At 48.6% G+C, this 27,500-nt stretch overlaps 1 protein-coding gene across 1 annotated transcript in view; it reads right to left on the bottom strand.

Annotated features, from left to right (window-relative positions):
• The window catches only part of LOC139411176 (ryanodine receptor 2-like), a 338,127-nt gene extending 312,148 nt beyond the window's left edge, over window positions 1–25,979 (bottom strand). The window contains exons 1-7 of the mRNA XM_071157129.1: window positions 25,752–25,979; window positions 24,793–24,867; window positions 24,288–24,366; window positions 20,560–20,672; window positions 17,767–17,866; window positions 15,607–15,703; window positions 2,351–2,425 (exon numbers count right to left, since the gene is read on the bottom strand). Of these exons, the coding sequence (XP_071013230.1) occupies window positions 2,351–2,425; window positions 15,607–15,703; window positions 17,767–17,866; window positions 20,560–20,672; window positions 24,288–24,366; window positions 24,793–24,867; window positions 25,752–25,979 (767 nt within the window). The remainder of the gene's footprint in view (window positions 1–2,350; window positions 2,426–15,606; window positions 15,704–17,766; window positions 17,867–20,559; window positions 20,673–24,287; window positions 24,367–24,792; window positions 24,868–25,751) is intronic.
• Window positions 25,980–27,500: the final 1,521 nt, after the last annotated feature.

Here is a 27,500-nt window from a genome sequence, read left to right as displayed (position 1 = left end):
AACCCTGTCCTCATCAGAAACCATGAACCCAACAGAACCCAACAGAACCCAACAGAACCCAACAGAACCCAACAGAACCCAACAGGCTACAGAGGGCAGAGTATGTATATTCGACCCCTAACCCTGTCCTCATCAGAAACCATGAACACTACAGAACCCAACACAACCCAACAGAACCCAACAGAACCCAACAGAACCCAACAGAACCCAACAGAACCCAACAGGCTACAGAGGGCAGAGTATGTATATTCGACCCCTAACCCTGTCCTCATCAGAAACCATGAACACTACAGTACGTCCAATCAGCCCTGATACAAAACAAGGAGAGAAATCTCTGTGTCATCAGGGGACTCCTGTCATGCTGTTTGTAATTAGACACGTCACTGCAAACAGTCTGTGTGTCTATGACTCTGGATGGGAGGAGGGCTCGTCTTCTCTCCACAGACTGGAGCTGACAGAGACACTGTACACCACGTTGGCAGTGGGCCCTGCTGACAGAGACAGTCTTACTGGGAGCTCTATTAACACCGTCACACGTACAACCCCAGGTCAGGATACAGGGTCTAAAAGGAGTCAATACCATGCCCTCTCACGGAGACATCTCCCTGCCCTCTCACGGAGACATCTCCCTGCCCTCTCACGGAGACATCTCCCTGCCCTCTCACGGAGACATCTCCCTGCCCTCTCACGGAGACATCTCCCCGATCTACACTGCTGGGGTCAGAGAGTTAATGGTCTCTGTAGAGGGATAATATTACAGTGTCTATAGAGTGATAATATTACATTTATATTTATCCCTGTGTTTCCTGTGTCTCTCTGTACCAGTGTATTTATCCCTGTGTTTCCTGTCTCTCTGTGCCAGTGTATTTATCCCTGTGTTTCCTGTCTCTCTGTACCAGTGTAGTTATCCCTGTGTTTCCTGTCTCTCTGTGCCAGTGTATTTATCCCTGTGTTTCCTGTCTCTCTGTACCAGTGTATTTATCCCTGTGTTTCCTGTCTCTCCGTACCAGTGTATTTATCCCTGTGTTTCCTGTCTCTCTGTGCCAGTTTGTCTTGTCTCTTTCAAGTCAACCAGCATGTTTTTCCCATGCTCCTGCCTTTGCTATTCTCTCTGCCTGCCTGACCAGTCTGCCTGCCCTGACCTCGAGCCTTCCTGACCAGTCTGCCTGACCAGTCTGCCTGACCAGTCTGCCTGCCCTGACCTCGAGCCTTCCTGACCAGTCTGCCTGACCAGTCTGCCTGACCAGTCTGCCTGCCCTGACCTCGAGCCTGCCTGACCAGTCTGCCTGACCAGTCTGCCTGCCCTGACCAGTCTGCCTGCCCTGACCAGTCTGCCTGACCAGTCTGCCTGCCCTGACCAGTCTGCCTGCCCTGACCTCGAGCCTGCCTGACCAGTCTGCCTGACCAGTCTGCCTGCCCTGACCTCGAGCCTGCCTGACCAGTCTGCCTGACCAGTCTGCCTGACCTGACCAGTCTGCCTGACCAGTCTGCCTGCCCTGACCAGTCTGCCTGCCCTGACCTCGAGCCTGCCTGACCAGTCTGCCTGACCAGTCTGCCTGCCCTGACCAGTCTGCCTGACCAGTCTACCTGACCAGTCTGCCTGACCAGTCTGCCTGACCAGTCTGCCTGCCCTGACCAGTCTGCCTGACCAGTCTGCCTGACCAGTCTGCCTGACCAGTCTGCCTGCCCTGACCAGTCTGCCTGACCAGTCTGCCTGACCAGTCTGCCTGCCCTGACCAGTCTACCTGCCCTGACCAGTCTGCCTGACCAGTCTGCCTGACCAGTCTGCCTGACCAGTCTGCCTGCCCTGACCAGTCTGCCTGCCCTGACCAGTCTGCCTGACCAGTCTGCCTGACCAGTCTGCCTGCCCTGACCAGTCTGCCTGACCAGTCTGCCTGACCAGTCTGCCTGCCCTGACCAGTCTGCCTGACCAGTCTGCCTGACCAGTCTGCCTGACCAGCCTGCCTGACCAGTCTGCCTGACCAGTCTGCCTGACCAGTCTGCCTGACCAGTCTGTACCTCCTGGACTCTGATCTGGTTTGGACCTTTTTGCCTGTCCACAACCATTCTCTTGCCTGCTCCCTTTACTTAACCGTGTCTGCAGCAGGGTCTGGTCCTGAACCCTTATAGTCTATAGAGTCTAGTGTTGACAACCCCCCCCCCGTGTCTGCAGCAGGGTCTGGCCCTGAACCCTTATAGTCTATAGAGTCTAGTGTTGACAACCCCCCCCCCCCCCCCCCCCCCGTGTCTGCAGCAGGGTCTGGTCCTGAACCCTTATAGTCTATAGAGTCTAGTGTTGACAGGTCGGCATTGTCATACGGAGGCGAGATAGATGTGTCGTTCAACTTACGCCACTCGTAGGGTCTCCAGTCTCCAGAGGGAGCGGGCGTGGATGGACACAGCTCCCCCCTCGTAGTGCACCGTCCTGGGGAAGAAAAGAGAAGTGAGTGGGGGGGGGGGTGGAGGTGGTTATCAGCCATGCTTCCACCACAGACCAGACCATTACACTGGTCTGTATCCCTGAGAAATAAGAGCCTGCTGCTGATGTCCTCATCAAGCACATATTCACACGTTACACACTTCACCTTGGTATGGATGAATACGACAGGAACATCTATGGGCAACTTATTTCATATCCTTCCAGGTTATTCTGCTGTGTTTCTCTGTGGATAGTGAGGGCAGTATCTAGGCCTCCAGTAGTGGATAGTGAGGGCAGTATCAAGGCCTACAGTAGTGGATAGTGAGGGCAGTATCTAGGCCTACAGTAGTGTATAGTGAGGGCAGTATCTAGGCCTACAGTAGTGTATAGTGAGGGCAGTATCTAGGCCTCCAGTAGTGGATAGTGAGGGCAGTATCTAGGCCTACAGTAGTGGATAGTGAGGGCAGTATCTAGGCCTACAGTAGTGTATAGTGATGGCAGTATCTAGGCCTACAGTAGTGTATAGTGAGGGCAGTATCTAGGCCTACAGTAGTGGATAGTGAGGGCAGTATCTAGGCCTGCAGTAGTGTATAGTGAGGGCAGTATCTAGGCCTACAGTAGTGTATAGTGAGGGCAGTATCTAGGCCTGCAGTAGTGTATAGTGAGGGCAGTATCTAGGCCTCCAGTAGTGGATAGTGAGGGCAGTATCTAGGCCTGCAGTAGTGTATAGTGAGGGCAGTATCTAGGTCTATAGTAGTGGATAGTGAGGGCAGTATCTAGGTCTATAGTAGTGGATAGTGAGGGCAGTATCTAGGCCTGCAGTAGTGGATATTAAGGGCAGTATCTAGGCCTACAGTAGTGTATAGTGAGGGCAGTATCTAGGTCTATAGTAGTGGATAGTGAGGGCAGTATCTAGGCCTCCAGTAGTGTATAGTGAGGGCAGTATCTAGGTCTATAGTAGTGGATAGTGAGGGCAGTATCTAGGCCTACAGTAGTGGATAGTGAGGGCAGTATCTAGGCCTGCAGTAGTGTATAGTGAGGGCAGTATCTAGGCCTCCAGTAGTGGATAGTGAGGGCAGTATCTAGGCCTACAGTAGTGTATAGTGAGGGCAGTATCTAGGTCTATAGTAGTGGATAGTGAGGGCAGTATCTAGGCCTCCAGTAGTGTATAGTGAGGGCAGTATCTAGGCCTGCAGTAGTGTATAGTGAGGGCAGTATCTAGGCCTACAGTAGTGGATAGTGAGGGCAGTATCTAGGCCTGCAGTAGTGTATAGTGAGGGCAGTATCTAGGCCTGGAGTAGTGGATAGTGAGGGCAGTATCTAGGCCTGCAGTAGTGTATAGTGAGGGCAGTATCTAGGCCTGCAGTAGTGTATAGTGAGGGCAGTATCTAGGCCTACAGTAGTGGATAGTGAGGGCAGTATCTAGGCCTGCAGTAGTGTATAGTGAGGGCAGTATCTAGGACTACAGCAGTGGATAGTGAGGGCAGTATCACGGCCTGCAGTAGTGGATAGTGAGGGCAGTATCTAGGCCTCCAGTAGTGGATAGTGAGGGCAGTATCTAGGCCTGCAGTAGTGGATAGTGAGGGCAGTATCTAGGCCTACAGTAGTGTATAGTGAGGGCAGTATCTAGGCCTACAGTAGTGTATAGTGAGGGCAGTATCTAGGCCTACAGTAGTGTATAGTGAGGGCAGTATCTAGGCCTGCAGTAGTGTATAGTGAGGGCAGTATCTAGGCCTGCAGTAGTGTATAGTGAGGGCAGTATCTAGGCCTGCAGTAGTGGATAGTGAGGGCAGTATCTAGGCCTGCAGTAGTGTATAGTGAGGGCAGTATCTAGGCCTGCAGTAGTGGATAGTAAGAGCAGTATCTAGGCCTGCAGTAGTGTATAGTGAGGGCAGTATCTAGGCCTGCAGTAGTGGATAGTGAGGGCAGTATCTAGGCCTGCAGTAGTGTATAGTGAGGACAGTATCTAGGCCTGCAGTAGTGGATAGTGAGGGCAGTATCTAGGCCTGCAGTCGTGGATAGTGAGGGCAGTATCTAGGCCTCCAGTAGTGGATAGTGAGGACAGTATCTAGGCCTGCAGTAGTGGATAGTGAGGGCAGTATCTAGGCCTGCAGTCGTGGATAGTGAGGGCAGTATCTAGGCCTGCAGTAGTGTATAGTGAGGGCAGTATCTAGGCCTGCAGTAGTGTATAGTGAGGGCAGTATCTAGGCCTGCAGTAGTGTATAGTGAGGGCAGTATCTAGGCCTGCTGTAGTGTATAGTGAGGGCAGTATCTAGGCCTGCAGTAGTGGATAGTGAGGGCAGTATCTAGGCCTGCAGGAGTGGATAGTGAGGGCAGTATCTAGGCCTACAGTAGTGTATAGTGAGGGCAGTATCTAGGCCTGCAGCAGTGTATAGTGAGGGCAGTATCTAGGCCTACAGTAGTGGATAGTGAGGGCAGTATCTAGGCATGCAGCATATTATATAGTGAGGGCAGTATCTAGGCCTACAGTAGTGGATAGTGAGGGCAGTATCTAGGCCTGCAGTAGTGGATAGTGAGGGCAGTATCTAGGCCTACAGTAGTGGATAGTGAGGGCAGTATCTAGGCCTGCAGCAGTGGATAGTGAGGGCAGTATCTTGGCCTGCAGTAGTGTATAGTGAGGGCAGTATCTAGGCCTGCAGTAGTGGATAGTGAGGGCAGTATCTAGGCCTGCAGAGGTGGATAGTGAGGGCAGTATCTAGGCCTGCAGTATTGGATAGTGAGGGCAGTATCTAGGCCTCCAGTAGTGGATAGTGAGGGCAGTATCTAGGCCTACAGTAGTGGATAGTGAGGGCAGTATCTAGGCCTCCAGTAGTAGATAGTGAGGGCAGTATCTAGGCCTACAGTAGTGGATAGTGAGGGCAGTATCTAGGCCTGCAGTAGTGGATAGTGAGGGCAGTATCTAGGTCTACAGTAGTGTATAGTGAGGGCAGTTTCTAGGACTACAGTAGTGGATAGTGAGGGCAGTATCTAGGCCTACAGTAGTGGATAGTGAGGGCAGTATCTAGGCCTACAGTAGTGTATAGTGAGGGCAGTATCTAGGCCTACAGTAGTGGATAGTGAGGGCAGTATCTAGGCCTGCAGTAGTGTATAGTGAGGGCAGTATCTAGGCCTACAGTAGTGGATAGTGAGGGCAGTATCTAGGCCTGCAGTAGTGTATAGTGAGGGCAGTATCTAGGCCTACAGTAGTGGATAGTGAGGGCAGTATCTAGGCCTGCAGTAGTGGATAGTGAGGGCAGTATCTAGGCCTGCAGTAGTGTATAGTGAGGGCAGTATCTAGGCCTGCAGTAGTGTATAGTGAGGGCAGTATCTAGGCCTGCAGTAGTGGATAGTGAGGGCAGTATCTAGGCCTGCAGTAGTGGATAGTGAGGGCAGTATCTAGGCCTGCAGTAGTGTATAGTGAGGGCAGTATCTAGGCCTGCAGTAGTGTATAGTGAGGGCAGTATCTAGGCCTACAGTAGTAGATAGTGAGGGCAGTATCTAGGCCTGCAGTAGTGGATAGTGAGGGCAGTATCTAGGCCTGCAGTAGTGTATAGTGAGTATATCAGTATCTAACAGGTTCAGTAGGTTCATACCAGGAGGGTTTAACAGGTTCAGTAGGTTCATACCAGGAGGGTTTAACAGGTTCAGTAGGGCTGACCAGGAGGGGTTAACAGGTTCAGTAGGTTCATACCAGGAGGGTTTAACAGGTTCAGTAGGTTCATACCAGGATGGTTTAACAGGTTCATTAGGTTCATACCAGGAGGGTTTACCAGGTTCATTAGGTTCATACCAAGAGGGTTTAACAGGTTCAGTAGGTTCATACCAGGAGGGTTTACAGGTTCAGTAGGTTCATACCAGGAGGGTTTAACAGGTTCAGTAGGTTCATACAAGGATGGTTTAACAGGTTCAGTAGGTTCATACCATGAGGGTTTAACAGGCTCAGTAGGGCTTCCCAGGATGGTTTACAGGTTCAGTAGGTTCATACCAGGAGGGTTGAACAGGTTCAGTAGGTTCATACCAGGAGGGTTTACCAGGTTCAGTAGGTCCTTACCAGGAGGGTTTAACAGGGTCAGTAGGTTCATACCAGGGGAGTTTAACAGGTTCAGTAGGTTCATACCAGGAGGGTTTACCAGGTTCAGTAGGTCCTTACCAGGAGGGTTTAACAGGGTCAGTAGGTTCATACCAGGAGGGTTTAACAGGTTCAGTAGGTTCATACCAGGAGGGTTGAACAGGTTCAGTAGCTTCATACCAGGGGCGTTTAACAGGTTCAGTAGGTTCATACCAGGAGGTTTTAACAGGTTCAGTAGGTTCATACCAGGAGGGTTTAACAGGTTCATACCAGGAGGATTTAACAGGTTCAGTAGGTTCATACCAGGAGGGTTTACCAGGTTCAGTAGGTTCATACCAGGAGGGTTTACCAGGTTCAGTAGGTTCATACCAGGAGGGTTTAACAGGTTCAGTAGGTTCATACCAGGAGGATTTAACAGGTTCAGTAGGTTCATACCAGGAGGGTTTAACGGGTTCAGTAGGTTCATACCAGGAGGGTTTAACAGGTTCAGTAGGTTCATACCAGGAGGGTTTAACAGGTTCAGTAGGTTCATACCAGGAGGGTTGAACAGGTTCATACCAGGAGGGTTTAACAGGTTCAGTAGGTCCATACCAGGAGGGTTTAACAGGTTCAGTATGTTCATACCAGGAGGGTTTAACAGGTTCAGTAGGTCCATACCAGGAGGGTTTAACAGGTTCAGGAGGTCCATACCAGGAGGGTTTAACAGGTTCAGTAGGTCCATACCAGGAGGGTTTAACAGGTTCATACCAGGAGGGTTTAACAGGTTCAGTAGGTTCATACCAGGAGGGTTTAACAGGTTCATACCAGGAGGGTTTAGCAGGTTCAGTAGGTCCATACCAGGAAGGTTTAACAGGTTCATACCAGGAGGGTTTAACAGGTTCAGTAGGTTCATACCAGGAGGGTTTAACAGGTTCAGTAGGTTCATACCAGGAGGGTTTAACAGGTTCAGTAGGTCCATACCAGGAGGGTTTAACAGGTTCAGTAGGTCCATAACAGGAGGGTTTAAATCAAATCAAATCAAATGTATTTATATAGCCCTTCGTACATCAGCTGATATCGCAAAGTGCTGTACAGAAACCCAGCCTAAAACCCCCAAACAGCAAGCAATGCAGGTGTAAAAGCACGGTGGCTAGGAAAAACTCCCTAGAAAGGCCAAAACTGGGGTGGCCAGTCCTCTTCTGGCTGTGCCGGGTGGAGATTATAACAGAACATGGCCAAGATGTTCAAATGTTCATAAATGACCAGCATTTAACAGGTTCATACCAGGAGGGTTTAACAGGTTCAGTAGGTTCATACCAGGAGGATTTAACAGGTTCAGTAGGTTCATACCAGGATGGTTTAACAGGTTCAGTAGGTCCATACCAGGAGGATTTAACAGGTTCAGTAGGTTCATACGAGGAGGGTTTAACAGGTTCAGTAGGTCCATAAGAGGAGGGTTTAACAGGTTCAGTAGGTTCATACCAGGAGGGTTTAACAGGTTCAGTAGGTTCATACCAGGATGGTTTAACAGGTTCATACCAGGAGGGTTTAACAGGTTCAGTAGGTTCATACCAGGAGGGTTTAACAGGTTCAGTAGGTCCATACCAGGAGGGTTTAACAGGTTCAGTAGGTCCATACCAGGAGGGTTTAACAGGTTCAGTAGGTCCATACCAGGAGGGTTTAACAGGTTCAGTAGGTCCATACCAGGAGGGTTTAACAGGTTCAGTAGGTCCATACCAGGAGGGTTTAACAGGTTCAGTAGGTTCATACCAGGAGGGTTTAACAGGTTCAGTAGGTCCATACCAGGAGGGTTTAACAGGTTCAGTAGGTCCATACCAGGAGGGTTTAACAGGTTCAGTAGGTAGTGTACACGTACATTACATAACAACCTTCTATTTAACATCCAAAGGCACCATGACTTGAAACAATCCTTTCCGGATTGGTGCAATGCCTTTAACTTCCCACAGATGGTTTGGGGTAGAGGTTCTTCGATAACGAGGACAGAGGCTGCTGAAGTGTGTTTAACGATGACAGGAGGTCCAGGGAGGCCAGGTGAAACTGATCCTCTGGAGGAAATGTATATTTCAGGCTGCTGAGAGCTAGGCAGTGTACCTTCATCCATCCATCCATCCATCTCTCTCTCTCTCCCTCTCTCTCTCCCTCTCTCTCTCTCTCCCTATCTCTCTCTCTCTCCCTCCCTACCTCTCCCTACCTCTCTCTCCCTCCCTCCATCCATCCATCTCTCTCTCTCTCTCTCTCTCTCTCTCTCTCCCTCCCTACCTCTCCCTATCTCTCTCTCTCTCCCTCCCTACCTCTCTCTCCCTCTCTCTCCCTCCCTCCATCCATCTCTCTCCCTCCCTCTCTCTCCCTCCATCCATCTCTCTCCCTCCCTCCCTCCATCCATCTCTCTCACTCCCTCCATCCATCTCTCTGACTCCCTCCATCATCCCTCCCTCCCTACCTCTCTCTCTCCCTCTCTCCATCATCCTTCCCTCCCTCCATCCATCTCTCTCCCCCCTACTACCTCTCTCTCCCTACCTCTCTCCCTCCCTCCCTTCATCCATCCCACTTCTTCTCAATCCCTCTTTCCATCTCTCTCGCTCCCTACCCCTCTCTCCCTCCATCCATCTCTCTCCCTCCCTCCCTACCTCTCCCTCTATCCCTCCCTCCATCATCCCTCCCTCCCTCCATCCCACTTCTTCACAATCCCTCTTTCCATCTCTCTCTCTCTCTCTCTCCTTCCCTACCTACCTCTCTCTCTCCCTCCCTCCAACCATCCCTCTCTCTCTCCCTCCCTCCCTACCTACATACCTCTCTCTTTCTCCCTCCTTCCATCCATCCCTCTTTCCATCTCCCTCTCTCTCCCTCCCTCCCTCCCTCCCACCCTCCCTCCATCCATCTCCCTCTCTCTCCCTCCCTCCCTCCCTCCCTCCCACCCCCCCTCCATCCATCCCTCTTTCCATATCCCTCTCTCTCCCTCCCTCCCACCCCCCTCCCTCCCTCTTTCCATCTCCCTCTCTCTCTCTCCCTCCCTCCATCCATCCATCCCTCTTTCCATCTCCCTCTCCCTCCCTCCCTCCCTCCCTCCCTCCCTCCCTCTTTCCATCTCCCTCTCCCTCCCTAAAAAGTAGAACTACCTACTCTGTTCTACTCTGTTCTCTTCTTTGAAGCAGAACAGTGGATGCCCTACTTTGAAGGTAAGCCCACACACTTCTGCATCCAAGGAAAATGCACACACACACACACACACACACACACACACACACACACACTGCGTACAAACATTACACTTTGGGTAAAAGCCAACTATTATTCCTCTGTGTGAGAGCAGCTCTCCTAGAGCCCTTCATCCCAGCATGCTCTGCTGCATTGACGTCCTATCAAACACCAGAGGATCAATGATGTTTACCCTGCTGCTTTACTGACAGTTCTGATCACACTGACAGTCCTGATCGCACTGACAGTCCTGACCGCACTGACAGTCCTGATCGCACTGACAGTCCTGACCACAGTCCTGATCACACTGACAGTCCTGACCACAGTCCTGATCACCTTGACAGTCCTGATCACACTGACAGTCCTGACCCTACTGACAGTCCTGACCCTATTGACAGTCCTGACCACACTGACAGTCCTGATCACAGTCCTGACCACACTGACAGTCCTGACAGTCCTGATCACACTGACAATGTATACTGTGATGGTCTGTTAAACCAGGCTATACTGTGATGGTCTGTTAAACCAGGCTATACTGTGATGGTCTGTTAAACATGGCTATACTGTGATGGTCTGTTAAACCAGGCTAGACTTTGATGGTCTGTTAAACCAGGCTATACTGTGATGGTCTGTTAAACCAGGCTATACTGTGATGGTCTGTTAAACCAGGCTATACTGTGATGGTCTGTTAAACCAGGCTATACTGTGATGGTCTGTTAAACCAGGCTATACTGTGATGGTCTAGTTAAACCAGGCTATACTGTGATGGTCTAGTTAAACCAGGCTATACTGTGATGGTCTAGTTAAACCAGGCTATACTGTGATGGTCTAGATAAACCAGGCTATACTGTGATGGTCTGTTAAACCAGGCTATACTGTGATGGTCTAGATAAACCAGGCTATACTGTGATGGTCTAGTTAAACCAGGCTATAATGTGATGGTCTAGTTAAACCAGGCTATACTGTGATGGTCTGTTAAACCAGGCTATACTGTGATGGTCTAGTTAAACCAGGCTATACTGTGATGGTCTAGTTAAACCAGGCTATACTGTGATGGTCTAGTTAAACCAGGCTATACTGTGATGGTCTAGTCTGAGAGTGAGCCCACCCCCAGGCTATACTGTGATGGTCTGTTAAACCAGGCTATACTGTGATGGTCTGTTAAACCAGGCTATACTGTGATGGTCTGTTAAACCAGGCTATACTGTGATGGTCTAGTTAAACCAGGCTATACTGTGATGGTCTGTTAAACCAGGCTATACTGTGATGGTCTAGTTAAACCAGGCTATACTGTGATGGTCTGTTAAACCAGGCTATACTGTGATGGTCTTGTTAAACCAGGCTATACTGTGATGGTCTGTTAAACCAGGCTATACTGTGATGGTCTAGTTAAACCAGGCTATACTGTGATGGTCTGTTAAACCAGGCTATACTGTGATGGTCTTGTTAAACCAGGCTATACTGTGATGGTCTGTTAAACCAGGCTATACTGTGATGGTCTTGTTAAACCAGGCTATACTGTGATGGTCTGTTAAACCAGGCTATACTGTGATGGTCTGTTAAACCAGGCTATACTGTGATGGTCTGTTAAACCAGGCTATACTGTGGTGGTCTGTTAAACCAGGCTATACTGTGATGGTCTGTTAAACCAGGCTATACTGTGATGGTCTTGTTAAACCAGGCTATACTGTGATGGTCTGTTAAACCAGGCTATACTGTGATGGTCTGTTAAACCAGGCTATACTGTGATGGTCTGTTAAACCAGGCTATACTGTGATGGTCTAGTTAAACCAGGCTATACTGTGATGGTCTAGTTAAACCAGGCTATACTGTGATGGTCTGTTAAACCAGGCTATACTGTGATGGTCTGCTAAACCAGGCTATACTGTGATGGTCTAGTTAAACCAGGCTATACTGTGATGGTCTGTTAAACCAGGCTATACTGTGATGGTCTGCTAAACCAGGCTATACTGTGATGGTCTGTTAAACCAGGCTATACTGTGATGGTCTAGTTAAACCAGGCTATACTGTGATGGTCTAGTTAAACCAGGCTATACTGTGATGGTCTGTTAAACCAGGCTATACTGTGATGGTCTGTTAAACCAGGCTATACTGTGATGGTCTGTTAAACCAGGCTATACTGTGATGGTCTAGTTAAACCAGGCTATACTGTGATGGTCTGTTAAACCAGGCTATACTGTGATGGTCTGTTAAACCAGGCTATACAGTGATGGTCTGTTAAACCAGGCTATACTGTGATGGTCTAGTTAAACCAGGCTATACTGTGATGGTCTGTTAAACCAGGCTATACTGTGATGGTCTGTTAAACCAGGCTATACAGTGATGGTCTGTTAAACCAGGCTATACTGTGATGGTCTGTTAAACCAGGCTATACTGTGATGGTCTAGTTAAACCAGGCTATACTGTGATGGCCTGTTAAACCAGGCTATACTGTGATGGCCTGTTAAACCAGGCTATACTGTGACGGTCTGTTAAACCAGGCTATACTGTGATGGTCTGTTAAACCAGGCTATACTGTGATGGTCTAGTTAAACCAGGCTATACTGTGATGGTCTAGTTAAACCAGGCTATACTGTGATGGTCTGTTAAACCAGGCTATACTGTGATGGTCTGTTAAACCAGGCTATACTGTGATGGTCTGTTAAACCAGGCTATACTGTGATGGTCTGTTAAACCAGGCTATACTGTGATGGTCTGTTAAACCAGGCTATACTGTGATGGTCTAGTTAAACCAGGCTATACTGTGATGGTCTGTTAAACCAGGCTATACTGTGATGGTCTGTTAAACCAGGCTATACAGTGATGGTCTGTTAAACCAGGCTATACTGTGATGGTCTGTTAAACCAGGCTATACTGTGATGGTCTAGTTAAACCAGGCTATACAGTGATGGTCTGTTAAACCAGGCTATACTGTGATGGTCTGTTAAACCAGGCTATACTGTGATGGTCTAGTTAAACCAGGCTATACTGTGATGGTCTGTTAAACCAGGCTATACAGTGATGGTCTGTTAAACCAGGCTATACTGCGATGGTCTGTTAAACCAGGCTATACTGCGATGGTCTGTTAAACCAGGCTATACTGTGATGGTCTGTTAAACCAGGCTATACTGTGATGGTCTAGTTAAACCAGGCTATAATGTGATGGTCTGTTAAACCAGGCTATACTGTGATGGTCTGTTAAACCAGGCTATACAGTGATGGTCTGTTAAACCAGGCTATACTGTGATGGTCTGTTAAACCAGGCTATACTGTGATGGTCTAGTTAAACCAGGCTATACTGTGATGGTCTAGTTAAACCAGGCTATACTGTGATGGTCTAGTTAAACCAGGCTATACTGTGATGGTCTTGTTAAACCAGGCTATACTGTGATGGTCTAGTTAAACCAGGCTATAATGTGATGGTCTGTTAAACCAGGCTATACTGTGATGGTCTGTTAAACCAGGCTATACAGTGATGGTCTGTTAAACCAGGCTATACTGTGATGGTCTGTTAAACCAGGCTATACTGTGATGGTCTAGTTAAACCAGGCTATAATGTGATGGTCTAGTTAAACCAGGCTATACTGTGATGGTCTAGTTAAACCAGGCTATACTGTGATGGTCTGTTAAACCAGGCTATACTGTGATGGTCTGTTAAACCAGGCTATACTGTGATGGTCTAGTTAAACCAGGCTATACTGTGATGGTCTGTTAAACCAGGCTATACTGTGATGGTCTGTTAAACCAGGCTATACTGTGATGGTCTAGTTAAACCAGGCTATACTGTGATGGTCCAGTTAAACCAGGCTATACTGTGATGGTCTAGTTAAACCAGGCTATACTGTGATGGTCTAGTTAAACCAGGCTATACTGTGATGGTCTGTTAAACCAGGCTATACTGTGATGGTCTAGTTAAACCAGGCTATACTGTGATGGTCTAGTTCAACTATAGTTGCTGTAACAGTACAGTCGTAGCCAAAAGTTTTGAGAACGACACAAATATTAATTTCCACAAAGTTTGCTGCTTCAGTGTCTTTAGATATTTTTGTCAGATGTTACTATGGATACTGAAGTATAATTACAAGCATTTCATAAGTGTCAAAAGGCTTTTATTGACAATTACATGAAGTTGATGCAAAGAGTCACTATTTGCAGAGTTGACCCTTCTTTTTCAAGACCTCTGCAATCCGCCCTGTCAGGCTGTCAATTAACTTCTGGGCCACATCCTGACTGATGGCAGCCCATTCTTACATAATCAATGTTTGGAGTTTGTCAGAATTTGTGGGGTTTTGTTTGTCCGCCTGCCTCTTGAGGATTGACCACAAGTTCTCAATGGGATTAAGGTCTGGGGAGTTTCCTGGCCATGGACCCAAAATATTGATGTTTTGTTCCTCGAGCCACTTAGTTATCACTTTTGCCTTATGACAAGGTGCTCCATCATGCTGGAAAAGGCATTGTTAATCACCAAACTGTTCCTGGATGGTTGGGAGAAGTTGCTCTCGGAGAATGTGTTGGTACCATTCTTTATTCATGGCTGTGTTCTTAGGCAAAATTGTGAGTGAGCCCATTCCCTTGGCTGAGAAGCAACCCCACACATGAATGGTCTCAGGATGCTTTACTGTTGGCATGACACAGGACTGATGGTAGCGCTCACCTTGTCTTCTCCGGACAAGCTTCTTTCCGGATGCCCCAAACAATCGGAAAGGGGATTCATCAGAGAAAACGACTTTACCCCAGTCCTCAGCAGTCCAATCCCTGTACCTTTTACAGAATATCAGTCTGTCCGTGATGTTTTTCCTGGAGAGAAGTGGCTTCTTTGCTGCCCTTCTTGACACCAGGCCATCTCCAAAAGTCTTTGCCTCACTGTGCGTGCAGATGCACTCACACCTTCCTGCTGCCATTCCTGAGCAAGCTCTGTACTGGGGGTGCCCCGATTTCGCAGCTGAATCAACTTTAAGAGACGGTCCTGGCGCTTGCTGGACTTTCTTGGGCGCCCTGAAGCCTTCTTCACAACAATTGAACCGCTCTCTTTGAAGTTCTTGATGATCCGATAAATGGTTGATTTAGGTGCAATCTTACTGGCAACAATATCCTTGCCTGTGAAGCCCTTTTTGTGCAAAGCAATGATGACAGCACGTGTTTCCTTGCAGGTAACCATGGTTGACAGAGGAAGAACAATGATTCCAAGCACCACCCTCTTTTTGAAGCTTCCAGTCTGTTATTCGAACTCAATCAGCATGACAGAGTGATCTCCAGCCTTGTCCTCGTCAACACTCACACCTGTGTTAACGAGAGAATCACTGACATGATGTCAGCTGGTCCTTTTGTGGCAGGCCTAAAATGCAGTGGAAATGTTTTTTGGGGATTCAGTTCAATTGCATGGCAAACAGTGACTTTGCAATTAATTGCAATTCATCTGATCACTCTTCAAAACATTCTGGAGTATATGCAAATTGCCATCATACAAACTGAGGCAGCAAACTTTGTGAAAATTAATATTTGTGTCATTCTCAAAACTTTTGGCCACGACTGTAGATCAGTTGGACAGCAGGTAACAGTCTATAGATACACAGAGGATTATAAATTATATGGTAAAGGATATTTCAAGGACTAGCGTCTGTCATCATAGATGAAGGATATCTCCTAGTCAACCACGTACCTGGGCTACTCCTCCCCCCAACGTCTGTCATCATAGATGAAGGATATCTCCTAGTCAACCACGTACCTGGGCTGCTCCTCCCCCCAACGTCTGTCATCATAGATGAAGGATATCTCCTAGTCAACCACGTACCTGGGCTGCTCCTCCCCCCAACGTCTGTCATCATAGATGAAGGATATCTCCCAGTCAACCACGTACCTGGGCTGCTCCTCCCCCCAACGTCTGTCATCATAGATGAAGGATATCTCCTAGTCAACCACGTACCTGCGCTGCTCCTCCCCATGTTCTCCCGACGGCACTGTCAGACATTCATCCATGTGACCATGGAGCAGCCTCAGCACGTCCCCACCGATCATGAACCCTGCAGGTGGAGAGAGGACTGGTTAGCCTGTCTCTGGACCAGACAGCGGGAAGCCTCTGTCCCAGACATGACATTAGATAAGATCAATGTGCAGGGTGTTGTGGTAGAATCAGAATTCTTGAGGTAACATTGATAAATAAGATGTTTTATCAATTTTTATAAGTATGCTTATGTGGGAAAAATGACTTGGGGCCCAGAGAGAGGAGAGGTCAGGTTAGTCTTATCTGTGAATGTGTCTGTAACTATTCCTAAACCATATGAAGGGATTGTGTGATTAATGGGGAACCAGTTAGTTGGCTCCACAATGTCTGTGTGCCAGTCACTCCTCTCCGTGAGCTTGTCCAGGAGGGGTTGTATTTGATATGGGAGTATCTAGAATTGACAATTGATATATGCCATTGGATGAGGTAATGTTTTGGTCCCAAGTGGTACCAAGAACGAGATAAGTACTTCGTTTCGGAGACCAACTGAACAATAATTCATAGCTAATGCTATCTAGCTATGGTATACTCCTTTTTCAAGTAAAAGTTTTTTGGTGAAATGTTCCTAAGATCTGTTATTTGTCATGTGAGTTGAGATGGGCGTGTCTTGGCTATAAATGATACTAAGAACTGTTTTGTAAGCACTCTCAGAGAATTCATTTATAGACACTGAATTGATCTGAGAGTCACAGGGTTGTGATGGAGCTCATATAATTAAAGATGGACTTCATGATAACTCTGACTTGTGTGTGGTTTGCTCTCTCATGATTTTGGTAAATACAGGGAATTTCCACGACAAGGGACATCAGCGAGCAGTGATGAATTTGTGTGGTTTCTATGATTTTGTTGTTTATTTCTTTTTTTGCCTTTTGTATTTGATGTGTTTATCTTTCATTTGTAGAAGAGATCTTGGTCTCCACATGACACCATGTCAAAATAAAGGTTCAGTCAAGTAACTAAATAAAATACCTTTCTAGGGAGTTTTTCCACCGTGCTTCTACAGCTGCATTGCTTGCTGTTTGGGCCACCCCTCATAGCCTGGTTCCTCTCTAGGTTTCTTCCTAGGTTTTGGCCTTTCTAGGGAGTTTTTCCTAGCCACCGTGCTTCTACACCTGCATTGCTTGCTGTTTGGGTATTTAGGCTGGGTTTCTGTACAGCACTTTGAGATATCAGCTGATGTACGAAGGGCTTTATAAATACATTTGATTTGTTTGGGGTTTTAGGCTGGGTTTCTGTACAGCACTTTGAGATATCAGCTGATGTAAGAAGGGCTTTGTAAATACATTTGATTTGATGACATCGTAGTTCACTGTTATAAGCCCTTGTATGAATCATCCGTTGGAGGGAGGATGTCAATCCAGTTGGTTGTCTTGTCAGTTCATCTTTTCTCAGGGGCTTTGGATACAATGTCCCCCTGTTTGTTTTTATGATCCCCTATTAGCTTTTACAGTAGCATCATTCCTGTTTATATGACCCCCATTAGCTTTTACAGTAGAACCACTCCTGTTTATATGACCCCTATTAGCTTTTACAGTAGCATCATTCCTGTTTATATGACCTCCATTAGCTTTTACAGTAGAACCACTCCTGTTTATATGACCCCTATTAGCTTTTACAGTAGAACCACTCCTGTTTATATGACCCCATTAGCTTTTACAGTAGAACCACTCCTGTTTATATGACCCCTATTAGCTTTTACAGTAGAACCACTCCTGTTTATATGACCCCTATTAGCTTTTACAGTAGAACCACTCCTGTTTATATGACCCCTATTAGCTTTTACAGTAGAACCACTCCTATTTATATGACCCCATTAGCTTTTACAGTAGAACCACTCCTGTTTATATGACCCCAGTAGCTTTTACAGTAGAACCACTCCTGTTTATATGACCCCATTAGCTTTTACAGTAGAACCACTCCTGTTTATATGACCCCACTAGCTATTATAGTAGCATCATGTTTGTTTAGGCTCTTTATGGGTGTCAGTCCAGGGCACCCCTCCATTAATCCTGGAGAAGTCTCCATCTGGGGCAGAGACAGACACCTACCTTGGAACAGTGTGTGTTAGTGTCTGTGACCCACCTTGGGCCACCTCGCTGCCAGAGCAGACAGTAGCCACGCTCCAGAGGGTCTGCTGGAAGGCTGCGTCCACGTGCAGGCTGTCGTTACCGTACGACAGGTGCTGCAGGGAGAAGGAGGGAAAAAACACTGCTGAGTGGTATGGCAGGAGGGTTAGGGTGGAGTGGTAAAACAGGAGGGTTAGGGTGGAGTGGTATAACAGGAGGGTTAGGGTGGAGTGGTATGACAGGAGGGTTAGGGTGGAGTGGTATAACAGGAGGGTTAGGGTGGAGTGGTATAACAGGAGGGTTAGGGTGGAGTGGTATAACAGGAGGGTTAGGGTGGAGAGGTATAACAGGAGGGTTAGGGTGGAGTGGTATGATAGGAGGGTTAGGGTGGAGTGGTATAACAGGAGGGTTAGGGTGGAGTGGTATAACAGGAGGGTTAGGGTGGAGTGGTATGATAGGAGGGTTAGGGTGGAGTGGTATAACAGGAGGGTTAGGGTGGAGTGGTATAACAGGGGGGTTAGGGTGGAGTGGTATGATAGGAGGGTTAGGGTGGAGTGGTATAACAGGAGGGTTAGGGTGGAGTGGTATGACAGGAGGGTTAGGGTGGAGTGGTATAACAGGAGGGTTAGGGTGGAGAGGTATAACAGGAGGGTTAGGGTGGAGTGGTATGATAGGAGGGTTAGGGTGGAGTGGTATAACAGGAGGGTTAGGGTGGAGTGGTATAACAGGAGGGTTAGGGTGGAGTGGTATGATAGGAGGGTTAGGGTGGAGTGGTATAACAGGAGGGTTAGGGTGGAGTGGTATAACAGGGGGGTTAGGGTGGAGTGGTATGATAGGAGGGTTAGGGTGGAGTGGTATAACAGGAGGGTTAGGGTGGAGTGGTATGACAGGAGGGTTAGGGTGGAGTGGTATGACAGGAGGGTTAGGGTGGAGTGGTATGATAGGAGGGTTAGGGTGGAGTGGTATAACAGGAGGGTTAGGGTGGAGTGGTATGATAGGAGGGTTAGGGTGGAGTGGTATGATAGGAGGGTTAGGGTGGAGTGGTATGATAGGAGGGTTAGGGTGGAGTGGTATGACAGGAGGATTAGGGTGGAGTGGTATGATAGGAGGCTCAGGGTGAAGTGGTATGATAGGAGGGTTAGGGGGAGTGGTATGATAGGAGGGCTAGGGAGGAGTGGTATGATAGGAGGGTTAGGGTGGAGTGGTATGATAGGAGGGTTAGGGTGGAGTGGAGTGGTATGACAGGGGGGTTAGGGTGGAGTGGTATGACAGGAGGGTTAGGGTGGAGTGGTATAACAGGAGGGTTAGGGTGGAGTGGTATGACAGGAGGGTTAGGGTGGAGTGGTATAACAGGAGGGTTAGTGTGGAGTGGTATGACAGGAGGGTTAGGGTGGAGTGGTATGACAGGAGGGTTAGAGTGGAGTGGTATGGCAGGATGGTTAGGGTTAGGGTGGAGTGGTATGACAGGAGGGTTAGAGTGGAGTGGTATGACAGGAGGGTTAGGGTGGAGTGGTATGGCAGCAGGGTTAGGGTGGAGTGGTATGATAGGAGGGTTAGGGTTAGGGTGGAGTGGTATGACAGGAGGGTTAGGGTGGAGTGGTATGACAGGAGGGTTAGGGTGGAGAGGTATGACAGGAGGGTTAGGGTGGAGAGGTATGGCAGGAGGGTTAGGGTGGAGTGGTATGGCAGGAGGGTTAGGGTGGAGTGGTATGATAGGAGGGTTAGGGTGGAGTGGTATGATAGGAGGGTTAGGGTGGAGTGGTATGACAGGAGGGTTAGGGTGGAGTGGTATGATAGGAGGCTTAGGGTGAAGTGGTATGATAGGAGGGTTAGGGGGGAGTGGTATTATAGGAGGGTTAGGGTGGAGTGGTATGACAGGAGGGTTAGGGTGGAGTGGTATGATAGGAGGGTTAGGGTGGAGTGGTATGACAGGAGGGTTAGGGTGGAGAGGTATGGCAGGAGGGTTAGGGTGGAGTGGTATGATAGGAGGGTTAGGGTGGAGTGGTATGATAGGAGGGTTAGGGTGGAGTGGTATGATAGGAGGGTTAGGGTGGAGTGGTATGACAGGAGGGTTAGGGTGGAGTGGTATGATAGGAGGCTCAGGGTGAAGTGGTATGATAGGAGGGTTAGGGGGAGTGGTATGATAGGAGGGTTAGGGTGGAGTGGTATGATAGGAGGGTTAGGGTGGAGTGGAGTGGTATGACAGGAGGGTTAGGGTGGAGTGGTATGACAGGAGGGTTAGGGTGGAGTGGTATGATAGGAGGGTTAGGGTGGAGTGGTATGACAGGAGGGTTAGGGTGGAGTGGTATGATAGGAGGGTTAGGGTGGAGTGGTATGTTAGGAGGGTTTGGGTGGATTGGTATGTTAGGAGGGTTAGGGTGGAGTGTTATGATAGGAGGGTTAGGGTGGAGTGGTATGATAGGAGGGTTAGGGTGGTGTAGATCCTGGGTACTATATTAAATGTACTGTTTACTGGTGGAGTGGACCTGTGTACCAGACAGTTGATTTTTGCTCCTGTTTTGGGTTTGTTGAGTTCTGGTTCCAAACGGGACTGACAAGGAGAATCTAATAGCCTGTCCAGATGACAAGAACATTTCTGTGTAATACACTGGTCCACTCTATAGACAGATCACACCTGCTCCGTGTTGCCTTCTCACACTCGCCAGATTGAACTGAGACAAACCAAGGTGAACTGAGCTAGCATGATCTGTCATAGTTGCTAAAAGGACTAAGCAAAAATGAAATCTCCAAGGCAACACGGTTTGGTTGTTGTCAGTGTGACAGTGTGAAAAGGGTATCAGAGACTCACCAGGTACCGTTCTGATGACACGCTAACTAGGATGAGGTCATCTCCGACTCGGACCTTCTCTCCCTCTGACCTCTGCTTGGAGGCAGGGTGGATGGTCCACCAACAAGCTTCTCCTGTCAGAGACGAGACAGGAGGATATGGCTGAGACTATGGTGGCATCACAGTAACCTTCTCTGACCTCTGACCTCTGCTTGGAGGCAGGGTGGACATGCTTCTCCTGACAGAGACGAGACAGGAGGATATGGCTGAGACTATGGTGGCATCACAGTAACCTTCTCTGACCTCTGACCTCTGCTTGGAGGCAGGGTGGACATGCTTCTCCTGTCAGAGACGAGACAGGAGGATATGGCTGAGACTATGGTGGCATCACAGTAACTTTATCTGACCTCTGACCTCTGCTTGGAGGCAGGGTGGACATGCTTCTCCTGTCAGAGACGAGACAGGGGGATATGGCTGAGACTATCTCTCTCTGAGCCTCTGTCTCTCTCTCTCTGAGCCTCTGTCTCTCTGTCTCTGAGCCTCTGGCTCTCTGTCTCTGAGCATCTGTCTCACTGTCTCTGAGCCTCTGTCTCACTGTCTCTGAGCCTCTGTCTCACTGTCTCCGAGTCTCTCTTTCTCTGAGCCTCTCTCTCTCTCTCATTTTCTCTATCTCTCTCTCTCTCTGAGCCTCTCTCTCCCTATCTATATACAGTGCATTCGGAAAGTATTCAGACCCCTTGACTTTCTCCACATTTTGTTACGTTACAGCCTTATTCTCAAAATGATTTTTAAAAAATCCTCAATCTACACACAATACATCATAATTACAAAGCAAAAACAGTTTTTTAGAAATGGTATGTATAATTTTTTTTTCACATAAATACCTTATTTACATAAGTATTCAGACCCTTTGCTATGAGACTTAAAATTGAGCTCAAATGCATCCTGTGTCTACAACTTGATTGGAGTCCACCTGTGATAAATTCAATTGATTGGATATGATTTGGAAAGGCACACACCTGTCTATAAAACGTCCCACAGTTGACAGTGAATGTCAGAGCAAAAACCAAGCCATGAGGTCGAAGGAATTGTCCGTAGAGCTCCGAGATATGATTGTGTCGAGGCACAGATCTGGGGAAGGGTACCAAAAAATGTCTGCAGCATTTGAAAGTCCCCAAAAACACATTCTTAAATGGAAGAAGTTAGGAACCGCCAAGACTCTTCCTAGATCTGTCCGCCCGGCTAAACTGAGCAATCGGGGGAGAAGGGCCTTAACCAGAGAGGTGACCAAGAACCCAATGGTCACTCTGACAGAGCTCCAGAGATCCTCTGTGGAGATGGGAGAAACTTCCAGAAGGACAACCATTTCTGCAGCACTCCACCAATCAGACCTTTATGGTAGAGTGGCCAGACGGAAGCCACTCCTCAGTAAAAGGAACATGACAGCCTGCTTGGAGTTTGCCAAAAAGCATCTAAAAGACTCTCAGACCATGAGAAACAAGTGTCTCTGGTCTGATGAAACCAAGATTGAACTCTTTGGACTGAATGCCAAGCGTCACGTCTGCAGGAAACTTGGCACGGTGGTAGAAGCATCATGCTGTGGGACTGTTTTTCCGTGGCAGGGAGACTAGTCAGGATTGAGGGAAAGATGAACGGAGCAAAGTACAGAGAGGTCCTTGATGAAAACCTGCTCCAGAGCACTCAGGACCTCAGACTGGGGGGTAGGTTCCCCTTCCAACAGGACAACACAGGAGTGGTTTTGGGACAAGTCTTTGAATGTCCTTGAGTGGCCCGGCCAAGAGCCTGGACTTGAACCAGATCAAACACTTCTTGATAGACCTGGAAATAGCTGTGCAGCGACGCTCTGCATCCAAGCTGACAGAGGTTGAGAGGATCTGCAGAGAAGAATGGGAGAAACTCCCCAAATACAGGTGTGCCAAGCTTGTAGCGTCCTACCCAAGAAGACTCTAGGCTGTAATCACTGCCAAAGGTGATTCAACAAAGTACTCAGTAAAGGGTCTGAATACTTATTTAAATGTGATATTTCAGGGGGTTTTATTATAAACTTACACACATTTTTAAAACCTGTTTTTGCTCCGTAATTACGGGGTATTGTGTGTAGATTGAGTTTATGAGATCGTTCATGTAGCAGCCAGGTTGTTGCAGGACAGACAGGAACCTAGTAACCACGGGCAGCACCACTGAGGGCCTGGAGTCTAGTAACCTTCAGCAGCAACACTGAGGGTCTGGAGTCTAGTAACCTCCAGCAGGGTCTGGAGTCTAGTAACCTCCAGCAGCACCACTGAGGGTCTAGAGTCTAGTAACCTCCAGCAGGGTCTGGAGTCTAGTAACCTCCAGCAGGGTCTGGAGTCTAGTAACCTCCAGCAATGTCTGGGGTCTAGTAACCTCCAGCAGCACCACTGAGGGTCTAGAGTCTAGTAACCTCCAGCAGGGTCTGGAGTCTAGTAACCTCCAGCAGGGTCTGGGGTCTAGTAACCTCCAGCAGGGTCTGGGTTCTAGTAACCTCCAGCAGGGTCTGGAGTCTAGTAACCTCCAGCGGAGCCTGGAGTCTAGGAACCTCCAGCGGGCCCTGGAGTCTAGTAACCTCCAGCAGGGTCTGGGTTCTAGTAACCTCCAGCAGGGTCTGGGTTCTAGTAACCTCCAGCAGGGTCTGGGGTCTAGTAACCTCCAGCAGGGTCTGGGTTCTAGTAACCTCCAGCAGGGTCTGGGTTCTAGTAACCTCCAGCAGGGTCTGGGTTCTAGTAACCTCCAGCAGGGTCTGGAGTCTAGTAACCTCCAGCGGGGCCTGGAGTCTAGTAACCTCTAGCAGGGTCTGGAGTCTAGTAACCTCTAGCAGGGTCTGGAGTCTAGTAACCTCCAGCAGCACCACTGAGGGTCTGGAGTCCAGTAACCTCCAGCAGCAACACTGAGGGCCTGGGGTCTAGTAACCTCAAGCAGGGTCTGGGGTCTAGTAACCTCCAGCAGGGCCTGGGGTCTAGTAACCTCCAGCAGGGTCTGGGGTCTAGTAACCTCCAGAATGGGTCTGGGGTCTAGTAACCTCCAGCAGGGCCTGGGGTCTAGTAACCTCCAGCAGGGCCTGGGGTCTAGTAACCTCCAGCAGGGTCTGGGGTCTAGTAACCTCCAGCAGGGCCTGGGGTCTAGTAACCTCCAGCAGGGTCTGGGGTCTAGAAACCTCCAGAATGGGTCTGGGGTCTAGTAACCTCCAGCAGGGTCTGGGGTCTAGTAACCTCCAGCAGGGTCTGGGGTCTAGTAACCTCCAGCAGGGCCTGGGGTCTAGTAACCTCCAGCAGGGCCTGGGGTCTAGTAACCTCCAGCAGGGCCTGGGGTCTAGTAACCTCCAGCAGGGCCTGGGGTCTAGTAACCTCCAGCAGGGTCTGGGGTCTAGTAACCTCCAGCAGGGTCTGGGGTCTAGTAACCTCCAGCAGGGTCTGGGGTCTAGTAACCTCCAGCAGGGCCTGGGGTCTAGTAACCTCCAGCAGGGTCTGGGGTCTAGTAACCACAGTCAGCATGGTACACACACCGACACACAACATAGTAAACGTCCACACCCACACAGCATCACAACAGTCTTACTATGGGAACTCATAAAACCCAGCATCAGAAACATCTCTCTCTCTCTGAAGCTTGCATGGCAACATAACACTACAACGTGGCTTGGTAATGTTGTCTCATCTGACTGTACTAGCTATACTATGGCTGTTGGGAAAGAAGAAGAGAAAGATACCTACCTGTTGTGTCTTCCTGCAGTCCAACATCAAACGCCAGTTTGTCGGTTGAGGATCGGGAGGTACCGAGGCAACAGAGGTACTAGACAGAGAAACAAAAGAAGCCAATTATTCCTCAACACAACCAGACACAACATGGTAGAAACCAGTCTCCTATTGCCTTGTCTGACTGGCTCAGCAACTCGTGTGTCACTAGAAAATACAGACAAGAATACAACAAAGATGAAGACAACAACAACAAAGATGATGACAACCACAACACAGATGACAACCACAACAAAGATGATGACAACTACAACAAAGATGATGACAACAACAACACAGATGACAACCACAACAAAGATGATGACAACCACAACAAAGATGATGACAACCACAACACAGATGATGACAACCACAACTGACTGACATCACAGAGCACAAACCGGGAATGGAAGATTGTGACACTGATTCAAGTACATGTTATTTCCTGTATTTGGGTCTCCGGACACACTGCAAAGGGACTCACCATGCCGCTGTAGGAGTGTCGTAGCAGAACAGCGTGTCCGTACAGTAAGGTGCGGTGACCCCCTCCCTGGGCCGTCTACAGGACAGAGACAGAGAGACAAGAGACACATTCAGGAACTAGTTTACACGTACAATACTGTTACAATACAGGACTAAGATCTAATCATACTACACCGGCTCTGACACTTGTCAGGGCTTGCAAACTATCATGAGTTACAAAGGGAAACCCAGCCGAGAGTTGCCCAGTGAGACGAGCCCACCAGACGAGCTAAATGCCTTCTATGCTCGCTTCGAGGCAAGCAATACTGAAACATGCGTGAGAGCACCAGCTGTTCTGGACGACTGCGTGATCACACTCTCCGTAGCCAATGTGAGCGAGACCTTTAAACTGGTTAACATTCACAAGGCTGCAGGACCAGACAGATTACCAGGACTCGTACTCAGAGCACCAGCTGGCACGTGTCTTCACTGACATTTTCAACCTCTCCCTGACCCAGTCTGTAATACCGACATGTTTCAGGCAGACCACCATAGTCCCCGTGCCCAAGAATGCAGGTAACCTGTCTAAATGACTATTGCACTCACATCTGTAGCCAAATATTTTGAAAGGCTGGTCGTGGCTCACATCAACACCATCATCCCAGACAACCTGGACCCCACTCCAATTCACATACTGCCAAAACAGATCCACAGATGACGCAATTTCTATTGCTCTCCACACTACAGCTCAGCGTTCATATACTACATCTCAGCGTTTAACACAATATAGTGCCCTCCAAGCTCATCACTAAGCTGAGGATCATGGGAATGAAACACCTCCCTCTTCAACTGGATCCTGGACTTCCTGACGGGCCGCCACCAGGTGGTGAGGGTAGGCAACAACACGTCCGCTATGCTGACTCTCAACACAGGGGTCCCTCAGGGGTGCGTGCTCAGTCCCCTCCTGTACTTCCTGTTCACCCACGACTGCGTGGCCGCGCACGACTCCAACAACATCATCAAGTTTGCCGATGACACGATGGTGGTGACCTGATCACCACCGACGATGAGACAGTCTATAGGGAGGAGGTAAGAGACCTGGCAGTGTGGTGCCATGGTCAGGGAAGTGACCAAGAACCCGATGGTCACTCTGAAGGAGCCCCAGAGTTCCTCTACGGATATGGGAGATTCTTCCTGAAGGACAACCATCTCTGCAGCAGTGTGTTGCCAGGACAACCACTCCCTTAATGTCAGCCAGACAAAGGAGCTGATCGCGGTCTCCAAAGAACACGCCCTCATTCACATCGACTGCAGTGGAGCTTCAAGTTCCTCTGTCCACATGGCTAAGGACCAACCATGGTCCAAACACACCAACACAGTCGTGACGAGGGCACGACAACGCCTCTTCCCCCTCAGGACGCTGAAACAGCTACTACAGGACAACGGAGTGGATCCTATGCAGCGACCCAAAAAAACGACTCCGAAAGAGAGGGAAACGAGGCGGTCTTCTGGTCAGACTCCGGAGACGGGCACAGCGCGCACCACTCCCTAGCATTCTTCTTGCCAATGTCCAGTCTCTTGACAACAAGGTTGATGAAATCCGAGCAAGGGTAGCATTCCAGAGGGACATCAGAGACTGTAACGTTCTTTGCTTCACGGAAACGTGGCTTACTGGAGAGACGCAATCCGAAGCGGTGCAGCCAACAGGTTTCTCCACGCATCGCGCAGACAGGAAAAAACATCTTTCTGGTAAAAAGAGGGGCGGGGGCGTATGCCTTATGACTAACGTGACATGGTGCGATGAAAGAAACATACAGGAACTCAAATCCTTCTGTTCACCTGATTTAGAATTCCTCACAATCAAATGTAGACCGCATTATCTACCAAGAGAATTCTCTTCGATTATAATCACAGCCGTATATATCCCCCCCCAAGCAGACACATCGATGGCTCTGAACGAACTTTATTTAACTCTCTGCAAACTGGAAACAATTTATCCGGAGGCTGCATTCATTGTAGCTGGGGATTTTAACAAGGCTAATCTGAAAACAAGACTCCCCAAATTTTATCAGCATATCGATTGCGCAACCAGGGGAGGAAAGACCTTGGACCATTGTTACTCTAACTTCCGCGACGCATATAAGGCCCTGCCCCGCCCCCCTTTCGGAAAAGCTGACCACGACTCCATTTTGTTGATCCCTGCCTACAGACAGAAACTAAAACAAGAGGCTCCCACGCTGAGGTCTGTCCAACGCTGGTCCGACCAAGCTGACTCCACACTCCAAGACTGCTTCCATCACGTGGACTGGGAGATGTTTCGTATTGCGTCAGATAACAACATTGACGAATATGCTGATTCGGTGTGCGAGTTCATTAGAACGTGCGTTGAAGATGTCGTTCCCATAGCAACGATTAAAACATTCCCTAACCAGAAACCGTGGATTGATGGCAGCATTCGTGTGAAACTGAAAGCGCGAACCACTGCTTTTAATCAGGGCAAGGTGTCTGGTAACATGACCGAATACAAACAGTGCAGCTATTCCCTCCGCAAGGCTATCAAACAAGCTAAGCGCCAGTACAGAGACAAAGTAGAATCTCAATTCAACGGCTCAGACACAAGAGGCATGTGGCAGGGTCTACAGTCAATCACGGACTACAGGAAGAAACCCAGCCCAGTCACGGACCAGGATGTCTTGCTCCCAGGCAGACTAAATAACTTTTTTGCTCGCT

This window comes from Oncorhynchus clarkii, chromosome 1 (assembly GCF_045791955.1).
Source record: "Oncorhynchus clarkii lewisi isolate Uvic-CL-2024 chromosome 1, UVic_Ocla_1.0, whole genome shotgun sequence".
NCBI classification, from domain to species: domain Eukaryota; kingdom Metazoa; phylum Chordata; class Actinopteri; order Salmoniformes; family Salmonidae; genus Oncorhynchus; species Oncorhynchus clarkii.
Note: the sequence above shows the minus strand (reverse complement) of the source record. Positions and strands in the feature narration are given on the sequence as shown.